The sequence below is a fragment of the Acipenser ruthenus genome, chromosome 16 (assembly GCF_902713425.1).
Source record: "Acipenser ruthenus chromosome 16, fAciRut3.2 maternal haplotype, whole genome shotgun sequence".
NCBI lineage: Eukaryota > Metazoa > Chordata > Actinopteri > Acipenseriformes > Acipenseridae > Acipenser > Acipenser ruthenus.
The window spans coordinates 27,856,085-27,871,987 of NC_081204.1; the positions used below are offsets into that span (position 1 = coordinate 27,856,085).

At 39.5% G+C, this 15,903-nt stretch overlaps 2 protein-coding genes across 3 annotated transcripts; one reads left to right on the forward strand and one right to left on the reverse strand.

Moving 5' to 3' along the window:
• Positions 1-415: 415 nt before the first annotated feature.
• Positions 416-9,782, forward strand: LOC117963547 (calnexin-like). Its single transcript, XM_034904111.2, has 15 exons — positions 416-483; positions 1,222-1,291; positions 2,113-2,189; positions 2,587-2,648; positions 2,910-3,051; positions 3,687-3,768; positions 4,003-4,195; positions 4,695-4,884; positions 5,093-5,206; positions 5,303-5,459; positions 5,654-5,869; positions 6,821-6,940; positions 7,315-7,417; positions 7,978-8,069; positions 8,544-9,782. Exons 2-15 carry the CDS (start codon positions 1,226-1,228, stop codon positions 8,568-8,570), a joined length of 1,641 nt encoding a protein of 546 aa, XP_034760002.2. The 5' UTR covers positions 416-483; positions 1,222-1,225; the 3' UTR covers positions 8,571-9,782.
• On the reverse strand, positions 9,550-15,882 carry LOC117412039 (vesicle-associated membrane protein 7). Of its 2 annotated transcripts, none has more exons than XM_034019984.3 (8): positions 15,752-15,882; positions 14,650-14,810; positions 14,190-14,247; positions 13,968-14,105; positions 13,190-13,280; positions 11,903-11,970; positions 11,587-11,679; positions 9,550-11,195 (listed from the first exon to the last, which is right to left on the reverse strand). In XM_034019984.3, the coding sequence occupies exons 2-8, from the start codon at positions 14,793-14,795 to the stop codon at positions 11,127-11,129; spliced, it is 663 nt and encodes a 220-aa protein (XP_033875875.1). In that variant the 5' UTR covers positions 14,796-14,810; positions 15,752-15,882; the 3' UTR covers positions 9,550-11,126. The 2 variants fall into 2 exon arrangements, with proteins under 2 accessions (XP_033875875.1, XP_033875874.1); XM_034019983.3 differs by having other exon boundaries at positions 15,605-15,882.
• Between the last annotated feature and the right edge of the window lie 21 nt (positions 15,883-15,903).

A 15,903-nucleotide genomic window follows, 5' to 3' on the forward strand; every position in this document is an offset into this window, starting at 1 on the left:
CTGCATGCAGGGCTCATTATGCTGAGAAGTGGAAATATGATCATGTTTTACAGGTAAGTTTGTCGTCACAATACATAGTTTATTGGACAGCGTTCTGTTATTTAATTTTGAGGATTTAAAAATTCCCAGTGCAAGTTTGCAAACGTTACATCTGAACTAAGATTTAAGATTATGTTGCATGTTTTAGCAACATCATTTGTGTTGCACCGTTTACATTGTAAACATTCAGCTGTATCACTGCATTCAGTGTAGCCATTAGATGTGGATTGATGTTACCACGTTGCAAAAACAATCCCTAACTAAAGTTTTACTGATAGTGCTGATGCAACTAATGGTTAACTTGGTGCCGCTTCCATGTGTTTGCACCTGCATTACCACGAGTTTTAGTTGTCATGGGAACACTGAAGGGTGAAAGTTCATTTTTGAATTAAAGGTCATTACAGGCAGATTCAGAAGACGATACTTTCGGTTCTTCCTGGAAAGGTAAAATAACTAGATTTTCTTTACATTTTTTGCTAAACAATAAATACATAGTCACAGTTTTTATTTGTTTTAAATACAACAACAACTGTAGATTTGAATTGCACATATGTAAAGTTTCAATAACTAATTGTTAACCAAGACAAACTGCAGTACTGTGAAGAGTTCTCGGTCAATCTGAACTCGCAGAACGGCCGCATGTACAGTATTATATATATATATATATATATATATATATATATATATATATATATATATATATATATATATGTATATATATGTGTGTGTGTGTGTGTGTGTGTAATGTAATATACTGTAGTTTTTAAGCAGGTGGGGTTAGCAACATAATTGAGAAAAAAGCATTTTTTAAATAATATTTAAACAAGTGCAAAACTTTTTGTTCTTGGATCAGTTGTTTTTTATTGATATATCTGGATGTTTGTACTTACAGGACAACATATAGTTTGTTATTTACTTTGCTGTACAAGCGGATCCCCTAATTTGCAGTAGTACAACAATACATACCGTAGTTCAATTTACACTGCAGAACCGTACCAATACTATATGTGACATGCTGCGAGTTAAAATCATCAAAACTAATGGGCAGAATTAGTGAAATCCCAACTAACCTATGATATGTCGAGTTAACGATACTTATTATTAAATATGCTAAATTACTATCCGGATACTTGTGGAATGTTTTGTACTGTTGTTTAACTTTTTAAATTATTATTATTTAAGTGAAATGATGTATGTGCTTTCGCTGCTCGTGTTATCGTGCACCTCCGTGTACTCGCAGGAGACTTTTGGGGTGAGTTTTTTTTTCTATGATCATTTATTTTAAAATGATAGCTCTGTACGGTTTAAAATATTTACACATTTGTGTCGGTTGTTTCCTGAATGAAAAGCTCGTGCTAATGATGGAATCTGATCTTTATGATTTATAATAGAGCTCGAATTTGTAATCTTTAAACTCCTGTTTCAGTAGTAGCATGGCTCATAGAATGGTAGTGTCAGGAAAAGATTCACAACTGGAAATCTCAGCATCCGTTTAAACGGATTTAGTCACCAACGAGGAGAAACTTTTTTTTTTAACATTCCACATCACTGACAGTGCTATCTGGCATTCATTTGAGTCAGACAGAAAAGTGTCGGCTGTTTGATATCTACTGCTATATGGTATTTCTTGCAGTACAACACACTTTATAAAATATGACTGTGCTGTATGATAAAAGCTAGCAAGGTGCAGTGGTTTTTCTTTCAAAAAAAATATGTAATCGGTAATGAAAGACTGGAGTAAATGCTTCTGAAAAACGATGCCACACATAGAGGATATCTGTCTGTTTGTATGCCCTGCTGTGAAACCTGAAATTGTTTTAAATGTAACATGCATGACATTCTGTTTCACAGTAGATGCAAGTCTTGTTAACTTTAATGTACATACCAAAACAGGTAATTTGGTGTTTGAATACTTCTGGAGGTATGTAAATGACATACCTTGCTGTTCATGCTGTCCCAACACTGTTGTTTGGTCTGGTTTCCTTGTTATGTCATGACTGTCCTTCACAATGATAATGAAAGTGCAGCAGTTGAGTGCTAATAAGTTTTATATTCATACTGGATATTTTCCAGGGTGCCTATAGACCCCCGCAGCCAGCAGGTGGCCTGCATTTCTCTGAATCCTTTCACTCCAGCACCATTGAGGACAGGTGAGTTGCATGGGAAGCTCACAGTGCTGAATATAGACATTACTGGACAATGAAAACCGCTTCATAGAATCAGAGGTTAATTTACTCAAATGCATATTGTAATTAGAAGTTGCATCCCTGATCCCTGTGCTATCTGCTACCAAATACACTGCTTAACGTTTACCACAGTCATTCTGCACACTAATTCTTATAGAATACCATAGTTTGCCATACCTTTGTGTTTTTTTTAACTGCTTGCCTATGTTTAGGCATGACATTAAGTAAACAAGTAAACATTTTGTATGTATTTGATTGGCAGCGGTAGCATTCTCTGAACCGTATTTGAAGGGGCGAAGCAAGAATACATGTACTGTATACTCAACTGCAACGACCTAATTGTGTTTTTCTTTTCTTCTAGCAAATGGGTGACGTCCAAAGCAAGAAAAAAGGATGATGATGACAATGAGGTGAAATATGACGGTACGTTTGTTTTCGTGTTTAAATGGATTCTGCCGCACAAGGTTTTAATCTGTTTGACATATTTAACAATTTATTGGCTGCAATTATCTCACAAGCCCCCCCCCCCCCAAAAAAAAAAAAAACTTTAGTTGTGTTTCTTGTACACCTTAAAGGGAAGCGATTTTAGCCGCAGTATTTCATCACCTCTAGGTAGCTGTGAATATAGCTATGTAGCTGTGTACTTTGATAATTAAACAATCTTGCCCTTTGTTTAACGGGCAGGACTGTGGGTTTTGGAGGAACCAGTGGAACAGAAGCTACCCGGGGATAAAGGACTTGTCCTGAAATCCAGAGCGAGGCTCCATGCCATAGCTGCCCCTCTGGATAGAGTCTTTCACTTCCATGATCAGCCACTCATAGTGCAGTGAGTAATATCAGCCTGACTGCCTGGGGCTTGGTGTGCAGGGGACCACATGTACTGAACATGAGACTGCAGCAGTTAGTGGAGCACAGTTCCTTCTGTGCTATGAAGCCAAACTGTGTGTAGGGGTGCTGCGTTAGTAACCGTTATGTTAAAATTCATGCTTGTATTCAAAATTACTGTTAGAGACGCTGCTCCATTTTAACCATGTGTAGGGGTGCTTTGTTAATTGAGTTTGTCAGTAAGTTTATTAATGTTGTCTCTTACTTATTCTGATTATTTCAGATGTTGAATCACGTGCATCATGACATAAGTAATAAAAACAATCGTATTTATTGATTCATGTCGTGGTTGGCCTTGTCATAGTGTGTCTGGATGGAAACTGACAGGACTGATTTGAATTAGTTTCCTACACAGTGGCAGATGGAAATGCATCTTTTTTAGATTTGCACAGGTAGGGCTTTATAGCAGACTCCAGATGTAAGAAATAAGCTGTATAGTTTGTGGCAGTGTAAAGTAGCTAGAACAGGGGCCTCTGCCTTAATTAGCAAATCCTCTACTGGTGTTAAGTGTGATCAGGAGAGCTGCACCAATACAAGTCTCTTGCTCGGTTTACCATTGACTGCATTCATCTGCAGATATGAGGTCACCTTTCAGAAGGGGATAGACTGCGGAGGGGCCTACATAAAGCTCCTGTCTCACAGCAACCAGCTCGATTTGGTGAGTTCTGCATTATCTTCTGCCTTATAAATCAAAAGTCAAATAAGAAATATATATATATTTTTTTTTGTGAAAAAACAAATTGATAATGGTATAGAACTAGCAAGAAACAACTAAAGAACTAGTTGTTAGGAGCTCTTCTTAAATTAAGGTCATTGTTGTATTATATAGTGTTAGTTTTATGAAGAAATTCTATATATAATTAGCCCTTAGTTTCTGTTTTTTTTGTTGCAGACTCAGTTCCACGACACAACCCCATTCTCCATCATGTTTGGCCCAGACAAGTGTGGAGAGGATGACAAACTACACTTCATCTTCCGACACAGAAACCCTGTGACAGGACTGTATGAGGAGAAGCACGCCAAGAAACCTGACGTTGACCTGAGAGACTACTACACTGACCACAAGCCACACCTGTACACTCTCTGTACGTACACATGAGGGATAGGAGTTTATATTGGAGGGTGTCACGTCTAAAACCATTGGATCTGTTTCATTTCTGGTTGTCAAGCCTTAACTTTTTTTGCTCTGTAGTTATCATCTTTGCCAATTTACATGCTTCTAAAGTTTTTTTCAATGTACAACTAATATATCTTACGCTAGCCTACTGTATAGACTTGCTGTCTCTGTGTTACATTGAATAGTGAATCCAGAATCTGATGATGGTCCTGTACTGTACAAAGGCACTCCTGGATTGGATTTTTTTTTTTACTTCTCTATATAATCACATATTTTAATTAAAAAAAAAAACACCATGATCTAGTCCTGGTCTACTAAATTAATCCTCTGGGGTTTGTCTTTCACAGCATGATGGTGTCGACAAGAGCTGTGATTTTAATCTTTTCAATCTGTTTCTCTTAGCACATCGCCTTCAGTTTGCCTGATCAGTTCTGCTGGCCAACTTCTGACCCATCTGTTGTTTTTAGATTTACACCCAGACAACAACTATGAAATCCTAATTGACCAATCAGTGGTCAGCAAGGGCAGCCTTCTGAAGGACATGACCCCTCCTGTGACCCCTCCCAGAGAGATTGAGGACCCTGCTGACACCAAGCCCGATGAGTGGGACGATCGAATCCACATCCCAGACCCCACTGTCCAGAAACCCCATGACTGGTGAGTACAGGACGACGACCACAGCCAGCTCCAGAGCTGCCTCTCTTCACTGGGACAGACAGGCTTTACTGGAACATCCAGTAGCACATCCTTGTAGCAGAGTGAAAAGGAGGGGGGCTGACACTAACCCTCTTCCAGTCTTAATACCCATGTAAATTACAGCGTAGCTGCACCCCATATTCATGAACCTTGTGTTTGTCCTTTGAAGGGATGAGGATGCACCTCCTCAGATCCCAGACCCCGTGGCTGTGAGACCCCCTGGCTGGCTGGTGGAGGAGCAGCCGTTCATCCCTGACCCCGATTCAGAGAAGCCGGACGATTGGTAAGCCATGATTCTACAAAGCTAGTGTAAAATGATTAAGCTCTGCAGGACTGCCTCGTTTCTCTGTTTCACGCTCTCCTACGCGTTCTCTGGTAGGGAGGAGGAGATGGATGGTGAGTGGGAGGCACCTAAGATCCCTAACCCCGCCTGCAAGGACGCTGTTGGCTGTGGGAAATGGACTCCTCCTCTAGTCTCCAACCCCGCCCACAAGGGGAAGTGGAAGCCACCAGTGATTGCCAATCCCAACTACCAGGTAACTCCCAGCATTTCAGGCTTAATTGTCAGCTTAATTAGACATATCCCAGAGGCCACTGTCCTAATTATAACTAATTAAGTTCAAAGTTAGTAAAACCTAAAATGTTTTAAAGAGTGCAATGTCTTTTCTTAAAACATTACATTTAAAAGTTGTGGATCAAACTTCTGAATTTAATCTCTCTTTTCTCCCAGGGGGTGTGGAAGGCCCGAGTGATTCCAAACCCCGGTTATTTTGAGGACCCCCACCCCTTTCGCATGGACCCCATTAGGGCTGTGGGCCTGGAGCTCTGGTCCCTGACTCCTGACCTCCTGTTTGACAACTTCCTGGTGTGCTCTGAGAAGAGCCTGGCTGATCGCTGGACTGCAGAGTCCTGGGGGCAGAAGCAGGCAGCATATGATGCAGACGCGGTGAGACTCTGCTAGAGGCCGTTTCTGTCACATTGCATTGTGCTCCTATTCATTCATGGTTTCAATAAAAGGGATTTATTCAGTAAAACAAAACGTGATCCATTTTTCTTGATAGGGATCTTGAATAATTCTGTATCTGAGTAAACAAGCAAGCCCAAAACGTGTGTTAACATTCAATAAGCTTTTACTTTAAAACAGAGATAGCACATTAGCAGAAACTGATAAGAATGTGGGAAAATTCCTTGAAGAACAGTCCATCTGAAGTGCTACAGCTTGGTATAGAAGCAGAGCCATTCAAGCTAAGAGAATTTCTTCCACAGCTTGGTATAGAAGCAGAGCCCTTCAAGCTAAGAGAATTTCTTCCACAGCTTGGTATAGAAGCAGAGCCCTTCAAGCTAAGATAATTTCTTCCACAGCTTGGTATAGAAGCAGAGCCCTTCAAGCTAAGAGAATTTCTTCCACAGCTTGGTATAGAAGCAGAGCCCTTCAAGCTAAGAGAATTTCTTCCACAGCTTGGTATTTTTGACATGTGTCTTTTCCTCATTACGTAAATAATGCATGCTGAAATGGCAATCAAATGGTTTTCAGTGTGTGTTAATCACCCATTATTGAGGAAGTCACAGTTATATTTTACATGTATATTTTTGTGCCAATTTGAAATACTGTAGAAGAGAATAGGTGTCAGAATTCATTTCAGAAATAAGGTAACAATTGCAGTATACATACAGGGTTAGAAAGTCACACTAGTCCGTGAACTGTGTTGTATTTTACACTGCACCCAGTCATTGAAATGGTGCCAAGAAGAAATCGTGCAATCGGACCCCTGCTAAATCTAAAAGTAGTTCTAAAACCCAGTGCTAGGAGCGAGTCTCAGTATTTTGAAATACATTCCTCTTATTTGTGAGTTGCCCCATACTCTCTTCCTAACACCTGTTTCTGTTTCCTTATCAGCCGGGTGTCGTGTTGAAGCTCTTTGCAGCCACAGAGAAGAGGCCCTGGCTTTGGGGGGTGTACGTATTCACAGTGGCTCTGCCTGTCATCTTGATAATCAGCTTCTGTTGGCCAGACAAGGTAGGCAATGGCAAAGTCCACCCCTCAGCACCCCATTATGAGCTCAGGGCCTCGTTATTAGCTGTCCTGCATGATACATAACTGCTCTACAACATCTGGATTCAAGGCTGTGTGTGTTTGTGAGGCTACATGTTTATCACCGAACAGGGTCCTTGTAAATCTCACTAATGGGAATGTTTTTTTTTATATGGTATTCAGTGATGTTAAGAAAGAGTCAATAAATCACCCCAAGGGAAATAGCCAGTGGAATTAATGAAGTCAGACCCGCTGCCTTTATTGAGGTCTTGTATGTGTACCACTTTGTTTGCTATCTTGCTTAATCAAAGGAGGCTATTCATATGAAGTGTTACTGGGAATAGTGCTTTGTATTGCAGAGGTTCGGTCCTCCTGATCAGGACTATTTCTATAAGAAGACAGATGATCCACAGCTGGATGATTCTGTGGATCCGGAGGAGGGCTCCAAGTCTTCAGCCCAGGGTACGTGCTACTGAGGGTTAACCCTTTGTAACCTGCAGAGGGACTGAGATCTCAAGAGGGTTGGCAGAATGAGAATGAGCCTGAGTTCTCCACTGGGTTGTCATGAATGATGGTACTTCTTTGCAAGCTACTAAACTAGGGTTGAACCACGATTCATTAAACCTTTAGAGCAGGGCTTCTCAACCGTGGTCCTGGGGACCCCATGTGCCTTCTGGTTTGCATTCTAACTGAGCTCTCAATTACTTAACTAGACCCTTAATTGATCTAATAATTTGCTTAATTAGACCTTTTTAATTATTTTCAGCTCCTTAAAAGTTGCAGAGTTCAAGTTACTTATAACATGTTATAGCTAATTTGAAATCTGCAACTGTTTACTGGCTGAAAACAAGTAACAAAGTCTAATTAAGCACTTTATTAGTTCGATTAAGGGTTTAGTTAAGTAATTGAGAGCTCAGTTGAAAACCAGTAGACACAGGGGGTCCCCCATGACCAGGGTCGCTAGTATAAAACTTTTCTTTTTTTTTTCCTTTTTTATACAAGTTTTTTTTTCTGTCACTTAGGCACAAAAGCAATGGGAAGTAAAGATAATAATGGAACTAAAACAGAGGACATCAAGAGACCATCAAAAGCAGACCTGGAAGTAAAAGACCAGGTAAAATAAGTTATCCTACAATTATAAGTAATCGTTTCCATTAGAAGCTAGATGCTGACCTGTTAATAAGAAATCACACAGCGTGATGGGATTACCCGGTCTGGCAGCCCTTCGTATTCTACATGCATATAGCACAGCTGAAAGGTCACATTGTCACATGATTAAATTCAAATCATGCTCCAGACAAGTTCATAGCAAGCTCAAAGCTGGGTTAAGGCAGATTTAGAGAAACTATTTAAGAACTCTCGAGTAACAAAACCTATAGCCACTTGGAACGATAGCAAAAATCATAACACAGTAAGAGGAATGACATTTGATGGAACTCTGCTGTGAATTTCCAGTGTCTGCAGCACAGGATTTTACTTCCATCCTTTCCATCAACAGTTAAATACATCTGTAATCTAGTAATCAAATCAATGAATACACTAATGTATTTCTAAATAATTACTCAGATTTTTCTAATTTTATTTGTAGGTTCAATCTAGAAGAGGAAGGTCCTGAAGAAGTGATCTTCTCTGCCTAACTTAACTATATTGTAAGAACAATGCCCACTAGCCTGGGTATATCATGGGATATTAAAAGAGGTATATATGCACTCCAACACCCCCCAGGAGATCACCTATAATGATACTGAGCCACATTCCAAGCACACTTTAAGATACTGCCTTAACAGATCATACACAGCTGTTTTCTATTGAATATCCTTTTATTTTTCAATTTAATTCCATTCCCAGTAAAAATGAACTGTTTCATTGCTACATTGATATAAGCATTGGTCATATCAATGACACAAATATTTTCACACTTTTCCCCTTATGGCAGACCTTGGGTTGCTTGTACACAAAACAATCTAATTTCTAATTTTGACTGACTCACAGATTTTTTAATTTTTTTTTATACACGTGAGCATTTCCGTGTTTTCTGTAAAGCGTAGCTTTCTCCTTCTAAAACCTGACAATTTCAACAACCAGACTTATGATATTTTTATAATCATGCATGAAACAGATTATTTACAATCTCAAATAAATAAAATAAACATGCTCACATCTCATTATAACACTTTATTTTTTTTCCATTTTCTTTTAAAACAGGGGTTAAATAACCAAAAAAACACTTTTTTTTTTTTTTTTTTCTTAAAGTGCAGTAAACACAAACGTATCTTCACTAACAGTGAATTGAATGGGGCATTTGAGTGAGTGATGATAACTTCAGCGGATTACCTGGTGAACAGTGGGGTTGGACTTCAGCTTCTCTATGCACAGTTCTCATTAGAAATACTGTCAATTCCCCAGTGTAAAATGACATGCACATCAAACTCTTACTGAAGTGATGGAGTCAATGCAAACTACAGCTCAACCACAGAGGCGGGGGAAATAACTTGACCTCCACAAGCCTCAGTCCCTGTCCAGGTTCAAACATAAGCCCTTACGATGTACACATGGATGTAGTAGTAGCTGGGCTGCCCAGAATGTATTTGTTAAAAAAAAAAAAAAAGTAAGACATGAAATTAACTGAACACTGTTCAGTAAACCCAGATTGCCTATTGTTTACAGTTCAGCCCTAACTGCATAAGTAAAAAATGACCTGTGCCATTTAATCTGTAACACACATGATATTTTATAATTTCTCATATAAAACCATTACTGTAACATTTCCATCTCTTAATATATGCTGCAAAGAATATATGCAAAATAAAAAAAAAGTGTATGTTGATGAAGTATAAGTCACTGTAGCTTTTTAAAGTGTTTTATAAATGAACAGTTTTAAGAATTTCTACCTGACACAAACCAGCCTTTGAAAGATTAGCTTGGTGTTAGTTTTTTTTCCCCCCATTTTCTTTCAGAACAGGGATTTTTTTTAAGTGCATTTAACACAAACGTACCTTTACTAACAGCGAATTGAATGGGGCCTGTGAGCATGTGATGATAACTTCAGTGGATCACCTGGATTTATCATTTAAATTATAGCCATAAGAGGTCTTAACGATTAGCCGATTTACAGGTTGGTAAATGAACCACGTGGATTGCTGCTACCATCAAGGAGAAGGGGGTTGGAGGCAATATAGTCAATATATACAAAAATTAAAGCTAAAGAAATAAATAATACATGCTTCTTAAAAAAAGCACTACTCTTCCATTGACTGATGTAGAGAAGAGGAACTTCACAGAACACATTAGAGAACTAGCATCCTCAACATGAGAATGTCAGTCTCTCTCTCTCTCTCTGTTTTTTGAGCAGCTGCACTTTCAGGATTGGGGCTCACATGAGTAGTACGGCCATCAGTGCATGTTCTGCAATGGCCTTTGATATAAATTCCAGATTCCATTGTCCTGGACGCAGCTCACCATTTTATTTCATCTGCACGTCGGGCACAGATGGTTCCTGCCTTTTCAGTGTGTTTTCATGTATTAATCTATTTAGTTCAGTGGGATTGGATTTCTATTTTTCTAATATATATATATATATATATATATATATATATTTTAGAACAAAAAAAAAAAAGAAGCTACAGTACGTACATCCAGGTTTACAGAGGATATACCACTACATTAAAAAAGGAAACCAAAACTGAAAATGGGATACAAGCGGGTAATCACAGCATATTCCCTACTTTATCACACAGTGGCTACCGTTGGATCAACTCTTTGACTCAAGCCCTGTGGCCGTTCACCCTCCCTGCTGTATCATAAGACTGTAAAGTTACAAGATTAGAACTGAAATCTAGAACAACATTTACACCTTCACAGTAAATTTCTTTTTTTCTTTAACAAAGCAGCCCAGGATACTGCAACTGAATCACAATCTGAACAATGATTGTAGAGTCCATGTCTATAAGAAATGAGTATATAAAAAGTGTTTTTGTTTAGATGGTTCTTTTTCTGTTAATAAGGCAGGCATGGATGCAGTAGTCCTTGAATGGGTACGGATTAGAGGATGGAAGGAATGGGCGGCGGGTTACAGGCGAGATCTGAGACTGGTTATCGGTTGGTCAGTCAGTCGGTTGTACAGTTCTGTTCCCTCAATGGGGCCCCATGCTATGGTGCGCTTCTCTGCCTGTTACTTTTTAACACAGCTTGGCCAGCTGGGCCCACCACAGGCTGCGGAGACGATGACATAGATCACAATCTGTAAAAGAATAGGGGGGGTTATGGTTATTTGTCTAGTATAGCTACCAAATCTCAGTCTGAATGTGCAGATCTATTATAGTGATTGTTTGCACTTTAAAGATCATTTTAGTCCATTTGGTCTTCATAATACAGAGACTCCCCCACACTTGTTATTCTAATTTGCAGAATATTTACCCTTGCTGAAGTAAATATAGGTTATAGTCATATAAACTCTAAAAAGTTAGTTGCTGTGTCAGGTAATTATTTTGTTTCCAGTACTAAACTAGATGGAAATCAGGATTAATATGGGGCCAGCAGTGTGAATCTAACTGCTTCCAGATGTAAGCTATTCAATTCTCAGTTGATTAAGGGCTTCGTAAGAGACGGTGAATGAGACAGATGATACTTACAAGGGATACCACCGCTATTATAATGGTGAGCTTGAAGTTTTTCATGCACATTGACCGGGCCAGGTTCCTGCTCGTGGTTTTGAACGTGACAGACTGAAACAGAAACAGTGCATTTCAGACAACCTTTCCTGGTTGATGTAAAATGTGTATGAATAAATAAACTGAACTTTACTGCACTGCTTGAGGATGCTGAGATAACATAAAATATCAGAAAGCAGGATACTAACAGGGACACCTCGCTTTTTCCACAGAAGCAGTTCAAAATAGCATACTGACTTTATAACCTTCCTGGTGCATCTAAATAATGAAAACTCACTGAATCCACCAGGCTTTCTGTCTTGTCTATTAGCAACTCCAGTCTTTCTCCTCTCTGTGCCACCAAATCTGAAAAAGAGATCCCTCCGCTGGTTAATGAGGAGACAGGAGATGCAATGAACAGCATTAACAAGATTATACAACAACTGCCAGACACTTTGTTATTACTCGGTAACAAAACAGCAAATGAAGCATGGCTGACAGAGGTCACTAAACCCTGTCTTAAAACTGCTTATTACTGATGAAACCCTTCACAGGGATGCTTCAGCCCTGCTCTCAAAAAGTGAGCTCTTTCAACTGACTACAATGAGTACTTCAGTCAAATAAATGCACATAAATAACTTTAAAAAGTTGTAGTATGATTGCGCTAATGGTATTGCTGTGGCGTGTTCCTCTGTACTAACGGAACTCCCTCGTTCAGATAATGAGGGATGTATTTCACTCTTCAAGGACTAGTCTTAAAAGAGCAACTTGGTTTGGGTTTAAATTCTTATTCATTCTTGTGGTTGAGAATACCTTAGTATACAATTTTCTATTTCTGTCATCCCATCCTGGTGACTTTTTAAAGCAAATCTGTCACCTCAACAGAACTCTTAAAAACTAATGTCCAGCAATTACATCTGGTACACCAGAGTGTAACTATTAACATGGACCCCTGCAGCACTCTGCACCTAGGCCTGATATCTCTATTGAGACCACACAGAAGCTTTACATGTCTGAGTTTTGAAAAGTCTCCCAAGATGTGAAACAGAAAATGACACAACAAGAAGAATCAACAGGAGGAACATATTCGTTACAATTACTCATTATTATTATTATTATTATTATTATTTATTTCTTAGCAGACGCCCTTATCCAGAGCGACTTACAATTGTTACAACATATCACATTATTTCACATTATACATTATTTCACATTATTTTTACATACAATTACCCATTTATACAGTTGGGTTTTTACTGGAGCAATCTAGGTAAAGTACCTTGCTCAAGGGTACAACAGCAGTGTCCCCCACTGGGGATTGAACCCACAACCCTCCGGTCAGGAGTCCAGAGCCCTAACCACTACTCCACACTACTGCTACTCATACCCATATCAGGTTTAATTTCAAGTTGAGCTGCATTTTTAGGCTTGGATACTGTATTCATCTTCAGGTTCATGTGTATCAAGTACAAAGTGTAGCCATTTCAGCTCTTTTTCTACACTTTCAAATGGTGCATGTGGGAAGCAGGGGAACACAATGCATTAGTGATCCGAGGTGGTACCGCAGCTGCTTGCTTTTACCTACCAATGTTTCTGACCATGATGCCTTTCAGCTCATCCACCTGGGTCTGAGTCTCCGTCACACGGTCAGAGCCCTTGATGTCTGAATGGTGCTTCTGAGCGCAAAAAATGAGAGAATTTATACTGGAGCATTTATATAAAAACACACACACACAAAATAACATGGGTTTTGATTAAATAGTAATGTTCTGCATATAGCTCTTTATACTGTGTAAGAAGCATTCTCTCTGGATTCCATGACAGGGAATAACATTGCTCCATTTGCAGTTAATGTACAATGTTATCCACTCCTAGTACACAGAACAAGGCTAGCGAGCTACTTGCTGTGCTACACCAACAACCTAAGGCAGTGACCCCGACATGAACACGAGACACAGTGCACACCCGCATGACCGAGTTAGCTACAAGGGAATCTTTTACATCAATTTTCAAAACAGCTTAGTGAGAGAACACATTTTTCTAACAAGGAGTTTTTATACAAGACCTCTTAATCCTGCAGGCTCTTATCAGCTCTACCATTGCTTTCAGACTTTTTGCTCTGAAGGTCTCTGAAGAAGCCATTCACTTCCCCCTCATTATCAGGGCAGCAGTTGGGATTTACAGGAAATGAGTACAGCAGCTAGTACACAGCCGTTGGTAACTTCCTGAATATGCAGTTGTAGCTCAACTCCACATTTAAAATGTGCTTTGGGCCAACGCTCCACATTTTTTAGGTGTGGGAATGAGAAGGGGCAGTAACCAGTTTGGGGAATGTGATGCATTCTCTGGGCAGGTTTCTGTACCATCTGAGCTGCAAGCAGGCTGGAGAACTCGCTGTTCATGGCGTAGGGCAGTGCCGTCTGCGCCCGCGAGCCGTACGTTGTCTGGAAGCGCTTCTTAATCTCGTTGAGGAAATGAAACGCTCGGGATCTCTCAAAGTCCTGCAACCACAGTAAGAGCGCTGTTAACCTCAATATAGTAACACATGACAAGACATATTGATACTCGGAAACTGGTTTACTTACATCGTCTGTGATACAAAGGAAAATGATTCTATCTTGACAAATGTAATGAAACAGGTAACTGAAATAAATAAAACAATACAATCGATTAGTGCTGAAATGAGAAGGCTTAAAAATATCCTTTGCTGCCGTCAGAAACGCAGCACCAATCAATCTATCAGTCATGGTGATTAGCACCTCCTTGTGGTAATATGAGCCATATTTACTAAGCTTTGACTACTACATTTTGTTCCACTGTTTTTGTTAAAGTAAAACAAAACACTATTTTCAATCTAAAACTGTACATCTTAGACCCATTCAAATAGTGAAAAACATGTATGACCTGCTTTAGCTCACACTGTAAAAAAAAAAACATCTTGCAAACTTATGCACACAGTCCAATACATTTTTTGACCTTATGCCACAGTCCATTAAAGACACGTATTGTAAATACTTGAGCCCCGAGTGACGACAGGAAACTTACTTGCCGTGTGAGTAGGTGAGCTTGTTGTTCTCGGAGGGGATCTTAGCCAGTACCTGCTCGGTCACCTCCAGGAAGTTGCCTCCACACCAGGCATGCTTCGCCAGGATTGTTGTACCACGAGCCACTACTGCAAAGAGGATCGCCATGGCAACAGCTGGTATCTGGAATTAAATGATGAGAAATACATAAACTACTGTTATTAGAGAAAGGGGCTAACAATGCAGCGGCCACAAGATCCATTTGAGACACAGAAAACTTCAGAATAGACACAACGTGATTGAAGCCAACATCTTTAAGCTGATTTTAAATTCAGATACCTGTATAACTCTTCCCCATGTTCTTCCATAGTGTGCCCTGACGTGTCCTCTATCAGAAACTAGGTTTACGGTCCTGTTTGTTTACATTCCCTGCAGGTAAGTGCTTGTTTCCACAGAGGAAAAGGCCCTCAGTGTGTCACATGAAATTAAACATCAGACTACTTATGTTTTTCTTTACCTACAATGATTAACAAGCCACAAGACAGAAAGGGCCTTTACACTTATGGGGATTAGACACAATCTGCCTTCCTCTCCACACCTTTAAATAACATGACATTCTTCATTCCATTGCCCAGGTAAACAAAACGCTAAACTAAACACACTAACATGGTGAATGAAAGACAAAACACATATGGACTACATAATAGAATATCACTCACCCAGTACTGAATACCATACTACTTCTGCAGCAGTTCACAAGTGTTTACACGTTACGAGTCTCTGGTTTCGACAGACATACAATAATCCAAACAAGAATACCGACATACATAAAAGCATCCATTTGGATGGAGTCGATGCACTTAATCAAAAACTAGATTGCTTACAAGATTTTATACCACAGATAGAGAAACTTCTTGTATGGTATAAAACATGCTTTACATTTTAAACAACATGTTTTTCCACCGCCGACTACCCACCTGATTTTGACAGAGTTGAGAAAAGAAACGAGTTTATTCTTCCCCTTTCTCTTTCAGTTACGACAGCGCGGAGTCGATAAACACACCTTCTGCAGAGCTACCCCGTCAACAACACGCTCGTGACATGCCAGTGTCTATGTCTGTTACCTGTTAAAATATGTGTTCCCAGCACAGTATTTCAAATTCGTGTTTCTTAAAAAAAAAGATATTGCTTATTTCCGTTATCCTCTCTACTGCGTTTATGTGTTTTTCAATTTCAGCTTCTGGGTCACAAGCAGCTCCAGCGGCCACTTCCTCCT